Consider the following 22,302-nt stretch of genomic DNA (forward strand, 5'->3'; position numbering starts at 1 on the left):
AGATTTGAGAGGGATTTTGTTGACCATGACATTAATAGGAAAATAACCAACGGATCCAATCTAGGAATAATTGTGTCCACATGAACTATACTTCCTGTGATTTTAATACTGTTTGTTTAAAGATTTTGTATGTAATGTAAAAAATAAAGTCGGAATCAAAGTGAACCTATTAGTGGCGCTATGCCTATGGGTCGCACATCTGTTATGATAGGGACATGAAATGCATGGAAAACCCAATGCTTAGTGCAAACACAGTGCAGCTAAATATATAATCATGTATCACGCATAACAAATTAAATTATGGAAGGTAACAGTAACAGAAACACAACACATTATTTATATGTTCACTTGTTGCAACAAGGTCGTGGTTTGAGCAGACTACAATAAGTTCTGTGTAGTGAATTATTGGCTGTTGAAAGCATGAAAGCATTACACTTTTCTCCTGCCAGGAGAGACAATAGGGCTCATTTACATCTCATTTAGCTAAGCCATACCCCCTGTAAAGCCGTTTTGAGATACAGATGTTCTAGCATCATATGTAGTATTTTGTGACAGAAGTCCGCATGACAACATGCAAAAATAAACAGGACTTTTTTTTTCACAAGTCGAATCCAGTCTGTTTCAGATGTGTGAATCATCCAATGACCATTTTTGTCCACAAATGCGTATAATCCGTGAAATATAGATATAGTCCATTGTTTACATCAGATTTCGCATGAACGTTTGGTAATAGAATATAATATACAATCTGAGGACTATTTACATTGTAACATGTAAGGGTCTATGAGATTACACTTTACGTTCCGGTAAACACATGAACCAGCCTTCAAAGTTTGTATTTAAAATAGGGAGGTAGTACAATAGATAATCCAAACAGCGCAGTCTAAAACGTGACGTCCTTTAGGGATGTAACCAATCGCTCGCTCGCTCCTCCATCAGCCAATGACTTCATGGAAAATATTGATAGACAAAACATGTAGCCAATTATATAACGAATTCAACGATCTCTGTGTGACTTTTTTGTGTGTGTTTGACGTCAGCCGACTGCGCCGCCGCATTAAGTCGAACAAGCCAGTGGCGTGGCTGACGTACGACGCAGCTGACTGTTATCTGCTATTTGCTTCGTTTACAATCTGGGGAGACGCACGCTGTAAGTTTGAAAAAAAAACCTCAGCTAACGTCTAAGGGACAGGTCAGCCGCGTCCCTACAGTCACGTGACTTCACACGGTTCACAATAGAACCGAAAGAGAAGACAATGCTGAATAGAGTCGTAATTCTTGCTATTTTTGGACCAAAATGTATTTTGGATGCTTCAACACATTCTAACTGACCCACTGATGTCAAATGGACTACTTTCATGATGTTTTAATTACCTTTCTGGACATGGAAACCGTACATAGATTTTCAATGAAGGGACAGAAAGCTCTCGGACTAAATCTAACGCTAAAACATCTTAAACTGTGTTCCGAAGATGAACGGAGTTTAGAACGACATAAGGGTAAGTCATGAATTACATTATTTTCGTTTTTGGGCGAACTATTCCTATTAAGTAGTCACGCTGTTACCTTTGGGGGAGGGGGCAAAAACAAAAGCCGCTTATCCAGTATGTAAATACACACAGACAATGACGCCCCCCGCTGCATGCTAGAATCTCCTGAAAAAACAAGCCGATTTCAACCGCAAAATGTACGCTTTTATACAAAAACTGCTATCTCAAACATGTAGAAGGCTTCTTCGTGATCTCAACTATAAGATTCTGCAAAAAAACTAAGAGACAGCGACAGTTTTGCAAAGGCAGATCGCAGCAAATTCACAGCACATCATACATTAGAGATACACCATCCAACCATCACTCCACTTCTTTCCTCCTCTCCGTTTTAATTCTTCCTCTTGTCTATTCACACCTCCTCCTCTTTTCTATCACCGCTCCACACTCTTCTCCCATTCCAGACATGTCTCATCTGGGGGTGGTTGTCGGGGAAAGATCTTCCTTCCCATGGTGGATATCTTCCTTATCCCTCCATCTTAATTTCCTTCTGCCAAACATCGGCTCTCTTAAAACAATATACAATAAATGGAACCGAAAGGAGGAGACAACCACAGGGGGATCAATTCCTACCCATAATGCATCTGACTGATGAGCCTAATCTTTTGGACACTTCCACTTCCTTCTAATGCTGCAAGGATGTGGTGACTCCATATGAACATCAGCCAGATGGAATCAACCACACACATACACGCAATTCTGTTGTTTATTGTTCAAATTTCAGGAGATGGTTTGAAAAAGTAATCTGACAATTTAGAGTTGGAGACAGTATATTTACTCTGCTGATATCTTGAAAATTGATGTTCACGTCTATCATGCGTTTTTAGCAACATATGCTTAAACTCAAATTGGACTGTTTGACATCAACGTAATGCTACCAAGCAACATGTGATTTCCAATAAACACAAATATATGGTGCACACAAAAAAAGACTTAGTCTGTTTATAATTGCCTTAACAACTGTTAAAAATAGTTTTAAACATCACAGTGCATTCTGGGATTGCCCTCTCCACTGAAGATTCATGCAAATTTGGCTAAAAATAGCAATTGCCTCTATAATGCCTTAAAATGTTGTCTTGGTGGGCAGCTTACTAGGTCTTCAAAAGAAAGACAATCGATCCAGCAGTTTCATCTTTTTAAACATTTCTTTGTTTTCCACCTAAAACATAAGCCAGCTGCTGGTCAAAAGGAAAGGCCTCAGAGGATGATGATGAGAAAGTGGAGAGCATGGAGAAAGATCTTGTGATGACAGCCGTATTCAAAGGCCAAGCAACAAATCCAGCTGAGGTTTGAATATTCATCCCAAAGCAATTAGGGTCATTTGGAAAAATCACAGAGTGGACTTAATGACTACAATTCTTTTATTAGATAAATTGCTAGCGAGTTTGGTTAGAGACATGAATAACATATAAACGACACCATGGATTAAGGAAAGAGCAGGCTTGGAATTCGCCTGTGTGATGATGATGTTAGGATATGTGCTTGTAGATCTTTGCGTCCGTGTAAGCGTTTAAAATAAATAGATAGACAAATGAAAAAAATATGTTATTTCTGCATCATTAGAGTCACTGAAAAGCACTGCAAAAATAATATTAATTTTCAAAATTACTTTTCCCAAACTCTCCCTCATCTAACATTGGTCGAGAAACCGACAGTTCAGGGCTCCAGACTAACTTTTTTCACTAGGAGCACAGTGGCCCCCAACTGAAAATTTTAGGGGCGCAACCAGAAAATTTAGGGGCACACACCCTAAATCAACATACTAACCAAATATTCACATTTCTACTAAGTAATACACTGTATTACCAATAAAAACTTTGATGATAGATGCAGAAAGTACAATGTCCTGTTTTAAATTCAGTGTCACATCACAAAAAAAAGGTCAAATTTACTGGTCGCACATGTGCGACTGGATGTAAAATTCAGTGGCACACTCTCAAATTTTGGTGGCAGTGTGGAGCCCTGAAATTAGCCCACAAATGTCTTACAGTTCAACACAATCACATGGCAATTCTTGACTATTTAACTCTTTCCCCACCATTAACGAGTTAACTCGTCAATTAAGAGAAAAAGCTTCCCTGCCAATGACGAGTATTTCCGCCCTTCGCAATACCCATATTTCAGAGGTGATGAAAAGAGACCTAATGAAGGTAGGATGAAATAGATTCTTTTGTTTGAAAGCAAAGGGTCTGTTCTTTCATTTGTATGTTTATATATTTTAGGAAAGAACATTTTCTGGCGTTAGGGGTGGGGCCATGTGCGGTGGCTCAAGTGCATCATCGAGCCACCATTTCAGGCCCGCTTAAAATCCTGAATCTTGAAATGGTGAAAAACTATATAACTCTACAATTCAGTACTACACAGTTTGCAGCACAGACTGTAAAAAAATATGGACGAAGCAACACCACTTCCTTCCATTGTAATGAAATGAACGTGAAATGTCAGATGATGGGCGCTGACATATTACGCAAAAACGTCAGTTTGTAGCCAGGGCATGCGCAGAAGGAATTGTCCGTGGAGCCTGAAGGTGGAGCTGCAGTATGAAACTTACGCCCAAACGCTTGCGCGGCCAATTCAACAATGCCCATTGAACGTCTCATTTGACTGGCTTGCTAAAATAAGGTAAGTTAAATACAACTCATTTTGTCGGTGTGAAATAACAGAAATTAAAAATTAATAGTTAGTTATACATTTAATCTTCTCTCAAAATTCAGAGAGTCTGCTCAGAGAAGCTGTCAATCACAAATGTCAATCATAGCGACACGCCCCGTTTCTATAGCATCAAATTTCTAGCTAAAATTAAACTTATCACAAAAATTAAAAATTGACCATAAATCAGTGTGATAACCACTTTAAGAGGCGGTACACACCAAAGCTTTTTTACGCGGCTGAAAACGCCTGGAGGACGCCGAATGCCAGCTGTTTTTTCAGCTGAGCGCCAGCTGTCTTCAGTTGAGGGCTTTGGTAGCTGTGATACTTGAGCAGTGAGCTGGTTGGTTGTTGTGATGCTTGTCCCGCTCCTCCTCCACTGTGATTGGACGGCCCTGTGAGAACTGACATTGACGAGCGGAGCTTTTCACCCAAAGTTGAATCTCTTTCAAATCTTGACGCTCAGTGCTGATCGCGGAAAAAACGCAGAGCGCTGAAAGCAAAAAAAATACGCCAGCTGCTGGCTGTTTTGAAAAATGCAGTGCTTCCATTATAAACAATTAAAAACATGTGCAGGCTACGGACGTAAAAGCTTTGGTGTGCACGCCCCCTAAAGGACAAAAAACATCTTTCGGAAAATTTTATTGGAAGTGTAATTTATAGTTTTATTTTGACCCTAGAGTCCCCTTCGTTTGCATGGAGAGGGCGGGGGTTTATGACTTGTCCTGCAGCCAGCCACCAGGGGGCGATCAAAGAGCCAGCAGCTTCACTTTTCAAGATGTATGAGGCATACCCGGTTTACAGTCTTTGTGGCATGTTTTAGCAATACATTTCGAACATTTATAACGTGTTTAGAATTTTTTTTTAAGATTGACTTCAACATCGAAAAATGACTACCCCACACTAAGTTATTGAATCATAACACTATGAGATGTTCAGTGATCTTATGGAAATACATTCTGGCTCTTTTTCCAGCATCTTAAACGACAGCACAGACACAACAGATCTAGATTTACCATAAGCCCGGAAAATCCCAAATTACGTACCGTCCCAGACAGAGCAGGACTTTGAAGAACTAAGATGACATAAGACACATAATGCTGCCATCCTGCAGCTCACATGTTCCTGCTGGCAATGCTGTCTGCTTTGGCAATCAAAACCAACGCTCATCCCCAGACAAAACATTCAGCGATTGCAGCCTATCTGTCACATTACTGTACATCTAATGGTGTCCCTGAGTGGCAGAACAAAGCTGGGCTTCAACTCACCTCTTTCAGCTCCGCTGGACATGTTCCAGTTGGAGGCGGCCACCACGTTTGGGTCTGAGAGAATCTCTGCGTCTGTAGATACAAAAAACAGGAAAGACTTATTAGAAGGAGAGATTTATTAGACTTGTAAACCTTTCTAACAAAGCACTGTGGTGGTACTGACAGATGTTGAACAGTAAAAAAGTAGATCCTAAACATTGCTTATTATACGAGTAAATCCACTTTCATTTCTGTTATTCTGGCTTCAATTCACTTTCGTAAGAGATACGACAAAACGTTCAGCAAGAATGTGAAATCGAAGAGAGATGTAGTTATTAGTGCACCGTGTGTTCAAGAGTGTGCAGGTAAACCTTTCTCTAATACACTAAGATTACAGACTTGTTACTGTACAAAGGGCATTTTATTACAGTGTAGCAACACAATATGGGCAGGTGTTGACAGGTCCAGAGTAAGTGATGAACGTCTCACAATGGAAGCCTTTGAATGAGATTAGGGATATTTTCATCATTTTACTATGGAGCACAATAAACAATGGGACTGGGGCAGTACAACAGTCTGAACTGCACCGTGCTATAGGAATGTATGGCATTGGTCCATTCCCATCTGTGTGTGTGTCCGACCAGAGAAAGTATGAGGAGAAATGCCAAATAAAATCACTGAAACTTAATTGGATATCAATATGCTAAAGACAATTAATTATTAAATAAAAAAGTAAATCAGCTTTTAAATAAAGAAATGCACATTGCCAGCCTTAAAGGGGTCATAAACATGGAAAACGTCAGATTTTCATGCTAAGTGCTATAATTGGGTCCCCAGTGCTACTATCAACCTAGAAAATGTGAAAAAGATCAACCCAGTAACTTAGTTTTGGTAAACCATTCTCTGCAAGCATGTGTAAAATGAGGTCGTTCAGATTTCGCCTGTTTTTTGAGGTAGGTAGCGAGGTGAATTACAATAATACCGCCCCTTAATCTGCACTATCCAACTACTGCACTGCTATTTAGTGCAGAGAGAAAAGGAGAGAGAGAGAAAATAATTGACAGCACAATGGATTTTCAATTGCAACAAACCACCATCATTGTGCTCAGTGTTTGAATTTCATCAGCTCATTTGCATTTAAAAGGACACACCCAAAAATGGCACACTTTTGCTCAGGCCTACAAAGTGGCATTTTTAACATGCTATAATTAATTATCGATGTATTTTGAGCTAAAACTTCACATACGCACTCTGGGGACACCAAATATTTATTTTACATCTTTGAAAAAATCTCATAATATGACCCCTTTAAGATTTTTAGTGTAATTTGTACTGAAGAATACAAACTTACGAAATAATTTTTAGGTTTTTTTTGGTCTAGAAAGCATTTAGACAAATACGCTACATTTGAAAATGTATCAATGTGATGATTACATGTCAAACCAATGGTATGTATCTTTATAATGCAATAAATATAGCAAGAATTTAAACATTTTTGTGGTTGTCAAACTGAGAGGAACATGTTCATAGCTGTGATGATATACATGTGGTTACTCTGACAGGACACCTGCATGAACTTCAGGGAAACTGACTTTATATATGTGCTAAAATACCTTTTTGATTAAAAATATCTGCAAAATGATCTAAAAATCTGTTTACATACTCAATGCCACTAGTTTTAATTTTTTGTTATTCAATGCACTGGCATTCATGAATTTATGAGTGTGGCTTCAATGTCAAAATACTTTTGGGGCGACTTCATATCTGTAAAATGCATGTTGAGTCTTTCGTTCTCTTCTAAAAAAAGTATGACTTTGGTATGACCTTCAATGTAAAGCATTTGGTCAGCAACGACTTCCAAAGCAAATGTATGCACACATGTTTCTGTGCATGTGTGCATGAGAGAATCCCTATGTAAAGTAAAGCCCTGATAATGGATCACACAGACTCCCTGTTGACTGGACTCACAGCGAAGGATAAATCTCCAGTGCGATGACAAGCTCAGAGCTCTGCTGGAACCATAGTGAGGAGGGGTGGGGTTCACTTTTGTGAACATCTCATTACACTCTACTGTGTGAATGCCAGAAACCAAAAGGTGCACTTCCATTTGGGAATGATCATTCCGAAATATTGCATATTTAAAAAGATATAGAGCCTGTGCTCTGTTCCAAAACCTGGTGAGATGCCTACAGAGGCAATATATTTAGAAATCATGGATGCCCTCTATAGACTATTATGAAAGGTTTGCATTTAAATTATGCTCCCTGCTAAGAAACCAAAGCCAAATTCTAACGGTACATTCACACGGGGCGTAAGCGTTAATGTTTCCCATTCACTTTTAATGGGTGACATCATGTGTTGCCGAACTGAACTGTGGATCTGTCGGCGGCGCAGTTGAACATTTCTCATCTTTTCAAACGGCAGCGCGTGTGGCAGCCAATCAAATCTTAACGGTACATTCACACAGGGCGAAAGTGTTAACGCGTGATGGAAGGCTTGTCTGAAGCACAGTGGCCGCAACACATGCTCCGGGCTTCTATAAACGTAATTGGCTGGCTCTGCCTAGGTTATTTACATAAGGCGATCTGATTGGCTGACGCACGCGTTGCCACTTGAAAAGTTGAGAAATGTTCAACTTCTGCCGCGAGCAACGGGAGTGACGCAGCGCCGACGCAGCTAACGTAAGGTACAATCACACATTTGCCATGGAGATGCAATGCAATACCAACACATACACTGACAAAAAACATACAAACATCAAAAATAATGCCAAGGTCCTCAAATTTACAATTTAGGAACAGATATATATATACATTTGGTGCTAATATTATAGCCTACCTTTGTGATACTAATATGAGCTCTTTAGGTGCAAAGGTGTACTTGTCAAAAGGTACTACCCTAATGAAAGCTAGGAACCGTTCTGACATTGATGTGGAATTACAGTAATTACAATATGACAACACTAAGATTTCTCTTAGGGTTCATCTGCTTTAATGGCAACACTTACAGTGAAAGGAAAACGTATTCACACATGGCTTTGTTAAGCAAAAGCTTACTACAGTAATAGATTAATTTACTGTCATATGTCCTTGCAAAATGGTTACAATATATTTTACACTTACAGTATTATAGGCAACGTGACAGCTCACTTCATTTTTAACAGAGCTCTAGTGTTGTGAAATAAATATAGAAATCTCAATATTTCTATATTTAGAAAAAGGAAAGTAGTGGTGCAGACAGAGATGGACAAGCGGCACAGTGTGAACAACACAGAGGTGTGATTATGTTAACTGGGTGTTAATTTAATGCTAAATGTGCCTGGTGTTGGAAAACATGCCACTGTAATGAACTGCTGATTTAAACACACACCTGTTACCAATGACACACAGACGCACGCTCACACACAGCCTATAGTGGGTTAGGAACCAGCAGCTGCGAGGCAGGTGGTTTAATGCCCTTCTAAAATGACACTGACAACAACTTTAAATGACACTCATTAGTGATGTGTCTATTACAGATCACTTCAATTGTGGTCATTACTCTCATGTTGTGACCTGCCACTTTCATCTGTGTGTCTCTTTCCTTGAGAATCTAAAACATTTCAGTAAAACTTTATTGCATATACTAATTTAGTGCCATTCTATGGTCAATAGTTGTTTTTATAAACACTGATTAATTTTACTTCCTTTTGCATTACAAGGTATAGAGGGTATGCATTGACGTCACTTTTCCACGCGACCACGCCCTGTTAAGTGGCAAACATTCAAAATGGCTGGTTTTCATAGCGGCTGCTGCGAATATGCCAGTAAAACTGACTATTATCAGCTTAAATTGAATTTAGTTGGACTTGATAGCAGAGGTGGACAATACTTAGATACATAAGTTACATTTGTGCTTTATAAGGTTGTTTGTCTTGGAAATTTTTTTACTTCACTACATTCTAAAGCATAGAATCATATTGTGTATTCTCTAATATTGCATATTAAAATTGATTTAATACCTAATTACATTAAAATTATGTATTTTTACTTGAGTAAAAGTACGGTCATGTACTTAAATATTAAATGTAAAACAAAAACTTTATGAAATGTAATAAAAGTAAAAATTATGATAATATGCTTTGGAATGTATGTTTTCCAAAGAAAAACACGAATAAAATACAAATACTTGAAAAAATACTTTCAAATTGAAAGTAAAACCTCTGCTTGATAGTGACCCTAGCAACTTGTCAACCCACCTGTGGTCTTTGGACGTTGGCATGATCAATCTATTTATTTTTTGCCAGTCTATTAAACGATAGCTACGAATTCTTGTTAAATCTTTTAGAACAGTCTATCACACAACAGCTTTTTTCCATTAAGACGCGTTTTCACCATGTTTTCGCTGATTTCACACCAGGGTTTCCCGCAGCACTTTGCAGTTCGGGTGGCCCGCCTAAGCTGGGAAACCCTACCACCTTAACTGGGTCATCCAAAAAAAAAAAAAATTGCTGCACAAAAGGCCGTCAAGTGCATCTCGGAGAATAGCGCGGACGCGCCTCACACCGCGAGCGGGCAAGCGTGCTATACGGCCACGTTATTTATGTGCAGTATTTACAAGCTACAGTGGTTACACTCCTTTAAGATAATGTAATTAATAGTGAGGAAAAAATCTGTTTTTACACTCTTCGCGCTATCTATCATCATTTGCCAGACGTTCTACAACATCTGCTTCAGTTTGTTTTTATTAACCCTTTTGTTTCACTTCATCACACAGCAATTTTCGTTAAAGGTATCTGTTAAAAAGAAGATGACGCCGAAGATTTCGCCGAAGATGACGTCACGTGCATACCCTCTATACATTTTATCAGTATCTTATCAGTATCCCTGAGATCGAACCCATGACCCTTTGCGTAGGTAACACAGTGCTCTACCAACTGAGCTAAAGGAACAACTACATACAGCATTTGATTCTCATTGCAGATATACTACACTGTACTACAGTACCAATGTCTCTTGTACAACTGTGTAGTATGTTTATTTAATTCTTGTAATTTTTTGCTGATTGTAAGCTTTCTTTTTGGTTTGAACTAAAGCATTTGCAAATCAGACATAAGTACAAGCGTGTTTACTTTATTTTTACAAGACAATGACAAATTCATTCCAATGAACCACTGCAAATAACATATGTATACAAAACAAAATTGAACTCTAGAGAAACAGACTCAACTATCTTCTGTCAATGTTCTTGCTGTTGATTTCTCTTAAGAATTATGGGTAATGTAGTACCTCACTAAAATTTAGCTATTTAACATCCATCCATCTTCCAAACCCACTTATCCTCTACAGGGTTGCAGAAGGGCTGGAGTCTATCCCAGCATAGGCCGCAGACAGGATACACCCTGCATAGATGGCCAGTCAATCGCAGCAGGCACACACACACGCGCACGCACGCACACGCACACGCACACACACACACACACACACTACAACTCGTACTCTCATAGTACTCTCACCACTAAGAGGAATTTAGGGGCATTTAAAAAAAAATTATAACTTTGAAAATAGCTTAGAAAGCAGCATTGAGAGGTAACTATTTCTTTATGCAGAAAATTAATAGGACTATTCCTCTCTATTGTCAGATTACCACCCACCCGAAAGATGCCAGAACTAAACCAGTCTGCCACAGCGGAAGGAAAACAGAAAGAGAGAGACTGCACAGGTTGAATTTGTACAGGCCAGCTGAATACAGTATTGAAACATATGAAATGCGTTTATTACTTCAGTTAGTCCACATCTGTAAGCTCACCATCATTAGCTAATCATAAAAAATGAAACTAATTGCAGTATAATTTTAAGATTATCAATCAAATGTTGCCAAAAAACAAAGACCAGTTTTAATCGGTAACATTTGTTAATGATAGAAAACAGTACACCTGAAAATCAAAGGAAAATGCATTTGGTACAGTATTTACAACTTCATCAAAGTGTTATTCAACTTACATACTTAAAGTAATTATAAAATGTATTATTTTAAATCAGTTTCGATCTCAAACAAGACCTTTCCGACATTATGCTTAAGAAGTATTATAAAGTGCTCATGTTAAAAATCAAACACACTTCAACACATCCAGACAGCGCTGTGCTGGCAACACTGTACGCATTTTTCATTCTCCCAGCATTTATCCAAATCCAAGATTTTATAAACTCACTTGGTTACTATTAGAATGACATCACGAAAAATGTCTGCAAGAACGCTCGCAAGGAGAGATTTATTGATGGGTCGGCTGCACTTCAAAAATCACATAGACTTTTCAACCATCTCACATCTCAGGTTTAATGGAGGAGTTCACATTTTCATTCGGAAAGAGACCTGACCTTGAATGAGCTGGTGGTGTGTGCAAATGGGAAAGATGACTACAATTAAAATTAAAGTATACAACCATGTAATCAAATATGATTGTATAATTTGTTTCTCCAAGACTGAAATTATGTGGTTCTAGTTTCTGATTAAAGTCATGTTATACTATAATTAGTCATCATTTTATGCCATTTAAAGTTGAAGAGTGCAATAAATTGGGCTGTATCCCAAATATCCCACGCATGGCTTCAAACAGTGGCTGTGCATATTCTATTTAAAATCATATTATTAATATATAGATCTATAAATGCCTAATTCTTCTTCCAAAGCTTTTGTGCGGTCTGAAAATCTGAGAACATCAGAGTAAACGTAAGGATGTCACAATTATGAAATTTGGTTGACGTTAATTGCCTAATAAATTGTGTCAATTGTGAAGATTTATTGCCTGTTTTAGGGCTTTGACGTTATGACGATTAATTGTCTGTTTTATTGCTCTGACATTTAATTCTCATACATCCTTAAGAATAGCATCCTTCACTTCCCTAAATTTGGAATTGCTGTTTTGATGTATGTTTTATCAAAGTTTTGTTTTTTTCACTGTATTGAATGGCTTTGCAATGTATCGCCGAGTTACACTGTTACCAGTTAAGGAACGCCATCTGATACCGTCTTATTTATGCAGGCAATGCAGCTCCCTCTTGTGTTTTTAAAGAGATGTGCAATCATTGCGGTGATCTGAAATCATTGTGATATGGTCAAACTATCGCGGTGAGACAATTATTTAATCATTGTGACTTTTTTCCATTAGGAAGTATATTATCAGTATAACAGTTTGTAGGAACCTTGACTTAAAACTGTACATGGTCAGCATCCAAAATTTTGATTAGTGACATAGAAATAATTTTCTTAAAACTCAAAAGCCTGAAACAACTTCTATATCGATTAGATTTTATATTTCCAACCTTTGGATCAGAGTATACTATGTATACTATATATTATGCTACATACACACCAGAAGCCAATTAAAAAATTTGCAGGAGTATATTACATACAAATTCAATGCAAAGACACAAACAGATGCAAATTTGAGCGGGAAGATGTGATTGACGCGAATTGGGTGGCGCAATTGCCACAAATACGCACTATTCGCTTCAAATGAGTCTTCTGGCAAATTGAAAATATTCAACTCAAGTGGAAAACTTTGCATTAAGCAAAGTTAAATGTCGCAAGTAAACTAGAGTGAGGAATGCAATGCTTCGCTATTGGTGAGTACGCAGCGTAAAAAAGATTTGGGGTTTTTGTTTCTGTTTTTTACCAAAGATTCTTTAGACACTTAAAACTTAAGAAAGACGAAAAATTTAAAAAAGTTATTTTAAGATCCTTCGACTGAATGGGTCTTTGTACAAACAAAAATTGTTTGTCTATGGCATCGCTGTGAAAAACCTTTTGCGGCACCTTTTTTAACTCTTTCGCCGCCATTGACGAGATATCTCATCAATCAAGAGAAAACACTTTCCTGCCAATGCCGAGTATTTCCGTCTTTCCGCAATACATCTATTATCCATCAAGTGGCGCCCTTCCGCAACTTTTTAAACCCGGAAGTATCGCCCCATGGCAAGCGGCTGCATGTAAGTGCCCGCTCCAAAGATCGCTCTGAATGGGACCTCTATGAAAAGTCCGTCACAAAAATGGAATTATCTCTTATTTTTGCTCAAAATGTGGTGTTTTTGCAGAAACCTACCCATATTCAAGACCTGATTACAAAAAAAAATTACTGAAGGTAGGATGATACGTTTTTTTTTTTTTGAAAGCAGAGGGTCTGTTCTTTCATTTGGTATATTGTATGTTTATATATTTAAAGAAGAACATTTTCTGGAAGGCATTAAACTTTTGTGAAAATCATGAAAAACGCTGCCGCTGGCTGGCAACTTTTTTTAAAACGCTGGCGGCGAAAGAGTTAAGAGTGTATATTGGCAGATATTTGTAACCAAAGCATCAAAATAGTACTATTGACGTTAAGTAAGGTCTCTTCTTGGCTGTATCTAAATAGTGATTTGCCTGATCTTTCAGGCTGCCTTAATGAGTTATTAGCATAACTACGTTGGGCACTTGGAGGTGAGTGGAAAAAGTGAAGCTGGTTGGGCCTTAGATAATAAAGCAATTTAACAAGTGGAGAAAGTGAAGGAAAAGCCCAGACTGATGATTCCGATCATAAACTTGAAGGTGGGTTGTTGAATGCGAATGCTGAGCGGAGCCCAAACTCTGAAGTTTATCTTGGCTATGTGTTTCCTTTACTGTCATGACCCTGAAGAAAACAACCAATTAATGGTGCTGATCCATAGCATCCGTAAGGAGGAGACCTCAGGTGAGAAAATATGCAGTACGAGTGAGACGGATTAAGAAGAACCAAAGTTCTTTCACTTTCTCACGTGTCACCATCTCCAAAAAGAACCATGAGAAGTGAGGAAGAAGGGGAAAACTCCACCTGAGTGCACTACAGGGAACAGGAACAGAGTCACCCGCAGTCCATACACCACCCACCCCACCGTCCTGTCTCAGGAAACTGAGCTGTAATGTGATAACCCTGTTCAGCCTCCAGGGACCCAGATGGCCTGGTACAGACCAGGCGTAGACAAGCTGGAGACTGGGCAATGGACCAGGGTGAGCACTGGCTATGGCCAGTGTAATACAAGGACCTTTCCCATTAGCACAACAAACACCAGAGCACAACAAAGGTTCTGATGGATCTGAAAGGTAGTCTCTCCTCCGGTTAGCCCTCCTTAGCAAGACAACAGCCAGGCCCACTGCTGGGCACCCCTCCTGGGAGCTAAAGGGAATGAGCTTGCATTAGCCCCAAGGCGAAAGTACTTAGCTGTTAATAATGGACAACAGAGCGGCTTCAAACTTAACATCTAAGATTCTTAACAGGATTTTCATGAAACAGCCCTCCTATGAGACTTTCAAATGCGAGTTAACATTTACATGTATGGATTTGGGAGATGTCAAAATGACTTACATGACTTGCAACCGTTGCATTTTCAGTATCTGTGTTTCTTGGAAATCGAGCTCATGGACTTTTACGCTGCTAATTTAGTTTTCTACCAGAAGCCGAATTTGCTACAGCAATTTTATTTGGCAAGTGTATTTGAGATATGATATTACAAAGAAATTGTAATATGCAATCTGCAGTCTCTGTTCTGTTGCCTGACTATACATTTTTGGGAACGTTAGAAAAAAGCATTGTTAGGAAAGCTACAGTACTTTGAAACTGAGAATCGGCAAGCTACAAATGACTAACGATAATAAAACTAACTAATAGATTAATTTACAAAAACTTTCTAAATGAACTGACTTATATATATCTTACAATGAAGTTACAATGAACGGAATTTATCATATTTCCTCGTCGTTACAGCCTAATCCCACGAGAATTGGTACATATTTTACGAGTTGGGTTTTTCGTATATGATTTCATACGAAGTAATCGTGCAAAAACGTACGATTCCAATGAACAACAACAAACCTAACCCCTAACCCCAACTTCACAGGGTCAAGGCAAATCATAAAAAACGTACGAATGTGGTGGTATGAATTCATACGAAGTTAAACGTACGAAAAACGTGCAAAAACATACGATTCTCATGAAAAAACAACAACGAAACCTAACCCCGCCCCTAACCCCAACGTCACAGTGGTCAAGGCAAATGGTACAAAAACTTACGAAGGTGGTCGTATGAATTAATACGAATTAGCCAACTCATAAAATATGTACGAATTCTATCGAGATAGCATTGGTCGTGATGTATATCCGCGTGAAACGCCTTCTAAAATAAAAAAATGGTAGGGCTGGAATTGAATTTGTCTATCGTGAAATGATTGTATTGTTGAAAGTTGGGTCATGTTGCTAATTGCTAATCTTCCCAGGCCCCGCCCACCCGCCATACCTCCTGATAGGAAATAAAGAAAGATCGTTTTGAGGAGGAGATGAGATTTGCATTTTTAATTAAAGATAATGAGGGCACGTGAATTTTTAAAAAACAATACATTTCACATAAGTCATTTGTTAAAAAATGAAGTTTTTAATTTCATTGTGACTTTAGGGGTGCTGGGAAATGTGTGTCCCTTTAGACTTAAACATTTGATTTTTACCTTTTTTGGAATCCATTCAGCCAATCTCCGGGTCTGGCGTTACCACTTTTAGCATAGCTTAGCATAATCCATTAAAACTGATTAGACATTAGCATCGCGCTTAAAAATAACCAAAGAGTTTCAATATTTTTCCTATTTAAAACTCTTCTGTAGCCACATCGTGTACTAAGACCGACGGAAAATTAAAAGTCACTACGTAATATCATTGCGCCTGTTGCAGCCATGGTATGGCAGCAAAGTCCTCAATACTTACTATAGTTCCTAGCCATCTCGGCCTAGAAAAACGCAACTTTTAATTTTACGTCGGTCTTGGTGCACGATGTAGCTACAGAGGAGTCAAGTTTTGGATGGAGAAAAATATCGAAACTCTTTGGTCATTTTTGAGTGCGATGCTAATGGTCTAATCAGATTCAATGGATTATGCTAAGCTATGCTAAAAGTGGTACCGCCAGACCCGGAGATCAGCTAAAAGGATTCCAAAATGTTAAAAAGTAACTGTTTAACTCTAGAAGAGCTGGAAAATTAGCATATTTTCAAAAAAGTGGAGTGTCCCTTTAAGATTACACAGTGCTGCATACTATTAGTTTTATCACACATCCATCATGAAAAAATAAATGACAGAGCTAGTGTCACGCTTACTAAAAATGTAGTTCAGTTAGTAGCTAAATTTGCTTGTTATTCCCCAGTCGATGAACTCTTTTGTAAAATCATTGCAATTTGGTTATACACATTTTCCTGTACTGTAATAGACTGATGTGTATTTAAATCCTCTTACTTCACCACGAAAATTTACGCAAACTGCAATGAGTTTAGATGGAGATTATGTGAAGCCTACACAGCTGCACGATATGGCCAATTTGCTACAGAAATAGAACAGTGCAGCATGGGCTGATGGGCGCTATATCAGGACATCCAATGCAATCAAGATCAATGGGAGAGATTAGCATATTCCTAAAAGCCCTCGAACCACTTCAAAGCATACACGCCGTTTACATATCGCTCTAATTTCAGCGTTGTTTAGTCAGACGCGCAACACGTCACAAATGCGATATTGCTTTACCATTTAATGACCCTTGTATTCGCTCAACGCAATCTCTGGGCATATCGGGTCACGCGGAGATCTCATAGGAACATTTTGGAATGTTACCACCTACTGTAGAGGTCATTTGTTTTCCGCTGACAGGCCGGAAAACGCGATCTCCCCTTGCCAGACTGACAACATGCTGAAATCCACCAGTTGCGTGGAACAGGCTCCTCTCAGGAGTCAGGACACAAACACGAGCTCAGGTGAAGAGAGAAAGGCACGTAACATGAAGAACGATAAAAAAGCCGTGCGAGCCCGCCGGTCATCCGAAAGATCCTGTTTGTAAACGCACACCTACTAAAAAAAACTTTGGAAAGAATGAGACCCGGAGATGCTCCGGATAAAGTGAGACAATTTGGAGTGTCATTACTGTTTAAACATCACGGGAGGCCCAGGGGTTGGATCCAAATCCTTGCGTTCAGAATTGCCAAAAACTTTCCTCGGTTTTTCATTAAGCTTGATAGAAATAATGAGGAGAGCGTAACGAATAAAGCACGCCAGTTGGACATCAGTCGACGTGCATCTTAAACCACTTAAAGGCGGTGATTGTCTCTTGCCTTAGGGATGATTGCGGAAAATGATTCTAACCAGAGAAAGTGTTTAAGGACTACCAGTGATATTTTAGAGGTGTCCATCCAAGATCATGTCCAGGAGTAAAGCACCTGGGGCCAGTTGGACCAGCTGGGTCGTAAGATTGGTCTGGACGCAAAATGAGCTTTACATCCTACGTAGAATTTATACCCGTCGCACCATCCAGGCATAGCGCACGTCTGAGACTAAGCCTTACATCTAGTCAAATGTGGGCCTAAAGTATAAAGCCTTGACTTGTTTCTATGGAAAAATTTGAAATAATTAATTTGACGAGAGACGTAATACGCAATTCTTGTTTAACTTAAAAAAGAGAAAGAAAAAAGTCTATACATTTTAGATGCATATATATGCTAAAAGATATGGGGTTTGCAAGTGTATCACCAAGACCACAAACTTAACCTTAACTAAAGTGTGATATGATAAATATGAGACTTAAGAGATGAGATAATCGACTGACTCAGCCAAGAAATACAACCGTATGACAATAAATTGCTCAGTGCATGTCCAGGTGTTTCCCTGTGCCTGAAACCCATTTTCCAAACTTGAACTTCTTTGCTTTCATGCTAAACTTAATCTCCCTGAATAATGTTAAACCTTGCAGCTGAGAAACATAAGACAGATAAGTCATTGATGAAGTTATGCTATCAGCACCTTACATTTTTCACGTTGAAAAGAAAGAACGTGTGTGCAGAAGCAGCAGGTTCCCAAAACTCCTGCATTGATACCTATCCATAAAGACACAACTGGGAAACGAATCACGTAAGGTACATTGATCAATACAGGCCCTCAATGTGATCCATTCATGGCAGTGCAGCATATTCACAACGACTGTCAAGATAGAAAGAAAAACATCTGTGGGCTTAAGAGTATCTCTCACATAGTATGTCTTTGTCACCTGGCCCAATGGTGTGACAGTCACGGCAAGATGAAGTAGATTATGAGCCAGAACCTTCTGGGTTTCCAGCAAAACTTGCAGTCATTTATTAATCTCGCCTTTTCCAGCCAGCTCTGGAGAAAGTGCCAGGGGTCTGAATCTTTGGCTGCCTCCGGATGTCAATCATCCAGACAACCTCTTGATATCACTCCCCTGAAGGTTTAGAGAAATAAGCTAGAGAATTCCAGAGAACCTTTAGCAGACATGATGAAGAAGACAGTAGTCAGAGAGAGAGAGAGAGAGAGAAAAAAAAGAGAGAGAGAGAGAGAGAGAGAACCAATATAAAAGAGATGGGGTTTGTGAGAACATGTCAAAAGCTTTATTTTGGTTGGACTAGTTTTCCCTAAAGAGGGTAAGGTCAATTTATGTAGCACTGAGGTATGCTGTAATATTAACCCCACTGAATTGAACAAATCTATGTTTTTCCATTAACAAGTTAACAAAGTATGGAGGGAAAATTTCTTTTTTTCTAAGTCAGGGGTCCTCCAAGAAATCAAATCTGTATCCACCTTATTTCTGAAGTAAATGCGGGCACCGCCATCTTTGAGCTCATATGGGCAAAACTTCCGGTGAGCCACTACAGCTAATGGTAGACCTATTGCGAGGGATACGAATCTGCAGGTTTGACTGGCATTTTAAAGCTTCATGGGGTGTAGGAATAGTTTGGATAGGAATGTATATTATAGGTAATATATACTATATAATATTATAGTTTTTTAGTCTGCAAACTTTCTAGATAAGACTTGGTGCTTTTGCACCATCCTTTGGACACTTGCCTATTATTACTTTTTCCTACCATGGAAGTCAATTAGGCTCATGATCAGTTTGGTTACAAACATTCCTCAAAATATCTTCCTTCATGTTTATCAGAACCGGGTGTGGCTCATACATCTTGAAAGTGAAGCCGCTGGCTCTCTGATCGCCCCCTGGTGGCTGGCTGCAGTCATAAACCACGCCCACTCCATGCAAACGAACAGGACTCTGCTCTAAATAAAAAAAATTATTTAATTTTGGCTTCAATTTATTACAATGGAAGTAAGCGAAGTCGCGTTGTCCATCTTTTTTACAGTCTGTGATCAGAACTAAGAAATGTATACAGGTTTGTATATATACACAGGGGGGCCATAAGGGGGGAAAGTTAGGACGATTCTAAGGGCCCATGAACTTTTGAGGGCCCCAGCCAAGGACTGTGCCGCACACGCAACCCCCTGAGCCCTCTTAGCTCCGCCCCGTCTTTACTCTGCAATTTAGCGCCGTCTTCAATCCACGGTCTCACAGTGCGCGTGAAATTCAGAAGAGAACAAGGTGTGTGTATTTACTGCTATTTGCTATGATATCTGCATATGTGCGCTTCCTTACTATAAATGCAGTTTACACAATGTGATGCTGGATCAATACAATGCAGTTTTCTTTCCACTCTAGTCTTCGCTCTGTTCAGTTTAAAAAACACAAAGTGATTTACGTTCCCTGTTTTGTGTTATGATTCTAACGCGAAGTCAGCCCTTATAAGCTGTTTTAATTAACATAGCCCGTATAAGATAATTAACATAAACTAGAAATGCGATCGGTTACACACTCCAATGTTTTGTAACGCAATATGCCAAGGAAGGATTTTTATGCAGTTGTGAATCGAGTTGATTGTGATAAAACTGAAATGCAACGAAGGCTAAACTAGTCCAGTTATGTATATTAAAGCTTCTCACCTTGCAACATGTTTAAGAAATCAATTGAAATCTATGTCGTAATCTGCTATAGTTGTCATTCATTTCATTTTAGAGCCCCGTTGATTAAAAAACAGTCTGAAGAACCATTTACGAGTACAGCTGTTTTCTCGAGTTCACGGTTTCAATGATCTGTCGTTATGTTTTCTTTACTGAAGCTGCTGGTGTGTGGAACTTGTTCTTTACCTTATAAATAATGCTAATAATTATAATACAAGCTTTGGTCAAGCATTTTTGACCCAGTCTTATTTGAGGCAGAATGTAACTTTATAGAAAAGATGCATTGTGTTGTTCGCCATTTTTAAATGTTACAATGTTATTGATGTGTGTAACAGCTCAAGTATACAGTATGTCACTGAGACTGTCTCTGAATATCAGACTAAAGCTTCAAATCTTCTTGTTAGATAAAAATGCATCACAGTTTAATTTCAAGCATTAATTTTTAATCGCTCAGTCAATATTAAAGATATCAAGTTTCTATTTTCACAAAATGTTCTTTACATTATATAGGATGATTTTATGTGGAATACAGTGAAATACTTCAGCTGGGTTTTCACAGGCATGGTCACATTTATCTTTAATCTTTAAGAATGTTGCATTTTCTCTGAATATTTGATTACAGTATTGCATTTTTCAATTAAATTTACATTGCACAATAAATTATCTTAGCTGCAGACATTTTAGGTATCTATAAATACTGATAATTGTGGTCAAAACAACAGCAAAATAAATAGTTCTGTATTATTAAATTACAGACAAAGATTTTGAATAGCTACAGTAGGTAGATTGTATGTTTGGTGTTAAATGGTGGGGGCCCGACCCCGTATTTTTTCATAGGGCCCAAAATTGCTAGCGGTGCCCCTGTATACACATGTAACATGAGAGTAAATATCTACATCTATATCATCTACAGTATCTATTCTATATCATCTACCTATCTGTCTGTCTTCCTGTTTGTCTTTAGACGGACAGACAGACGGACACATAGTACACAGTGAATGTAATTATATCAAAATCACTTGGCTATCCGTAGCCTGTGCGTAGCTCTGCGTAGCCTGACGTGCACCTCGCAAAAAGCGGACCGCAAGCGCAGTGATTGGTCCATCAGAACCCCTCCCGTCAGGTAAAAAAAACTGCGTCATAGGTATTTCCGTTTGTGACGGTGAAAACAAAGATGAGCCAAGTTGAGGAGTGATTTAACTCAAACTGCATAAAAAGTTGTTGTTTATTTACTTCCATCATTGCTGGTCTTCTCAAATTATACACAAGTTGCTGTTTCTTCTTCGTTTGTGGGTTAACTTGCTACGCTTCTTCTTTTTTGAAGTTCGCGCTGATACTGTGGTTACACGCGTGGTTAATGCTTACCAGCGGTCTGCGCGTGTGTTTGCACGTCGACGCAAAAGTATAAATGAAAACCGACACAGATCCTACGCCCGTCGCGGCTATGCTGTAGGAGCTACGCACAACTATAATGAGCCCTTTAATCTTTTTTGTTTAGAAAATAATTTTTTCAGAAAACAAATCCCAAAATAAATCTGAATTTAAATAGTGCTTTAAAAGACTGGACAAATGCAAAAATCTGAAAATATTCATCTGGTCCAACAAAAAAATAGCTTGACGTATCTACAAAACCAAGGGAGTTATATCCAGGGAAATTTTAAGTAGACTTTGATTGATTCAGTATAGTAAAAAATAACATTATTTCTACTGTGATATGCAGCATCCCGCTGAGTATTATTTCTCTGGGAAACCACAAAGACTTTCACAAGAAGACAACACAGTTAGAAGCATGTAGAAACTGTCAAGTAAAGAAATCGAAAAGACATCAATGAAAAGAGCTGTACAACTGGAAGGTGAATCTTAGGGGGGTTATTTAATTTCGATTACAAAAAAAATCAGAGGATGAAAGTGCCTGATGTGCTTAATAAATGTATTACTAATTAGATTTTGGTAATGATGCATTAAACAGCCACTACAAAAGTTGTCACAAAATATTAGACCTTTTAAAAGCTCCTATATGTACCATTTTGGTACAGATCCA

General features: G+C 38.6%; 1 protein-coding gene across 1 annotated transcript in view; it reads right to left on the minus strand.

Annotated features, from left to right (window-relative positions):
* ror1 (receptor tyrosine kinase-like orphan receptor 1) overlaps positions 1–22,302 on the minus strand; it is a 163,454-nt gene that overhangs the window by 41,995 nt on the left and 99,157 nt on the right. Inside the window, exon 2 of the mRNA XM_055213296.2 lies at positions 5,465–5,536. Within this exon, the coding sequence (XP_055069271.2) occupies positions 5,465–5,536 (72 nt within the window). The remainder of the gene's footprint in view (positions 1–5,464; positions 5,537–22,302) is intronic.

The sequence above is a fragment of the Misgurnus anguillicaudatus genome, chromosome 8 (assembly GCF_027580225.2).
Source record: "Misgurnus anguillicaudatus chromosome 8, ASM2758022v2, whole genome shotgun sequence".
Taxonomy (NCBI): Eukaryota; Metazoa; Chordata; class Actinopteri; order Cypriniformes; family Cobitidae; genus Misgurnus; species Misgurnus anguillicaudatus.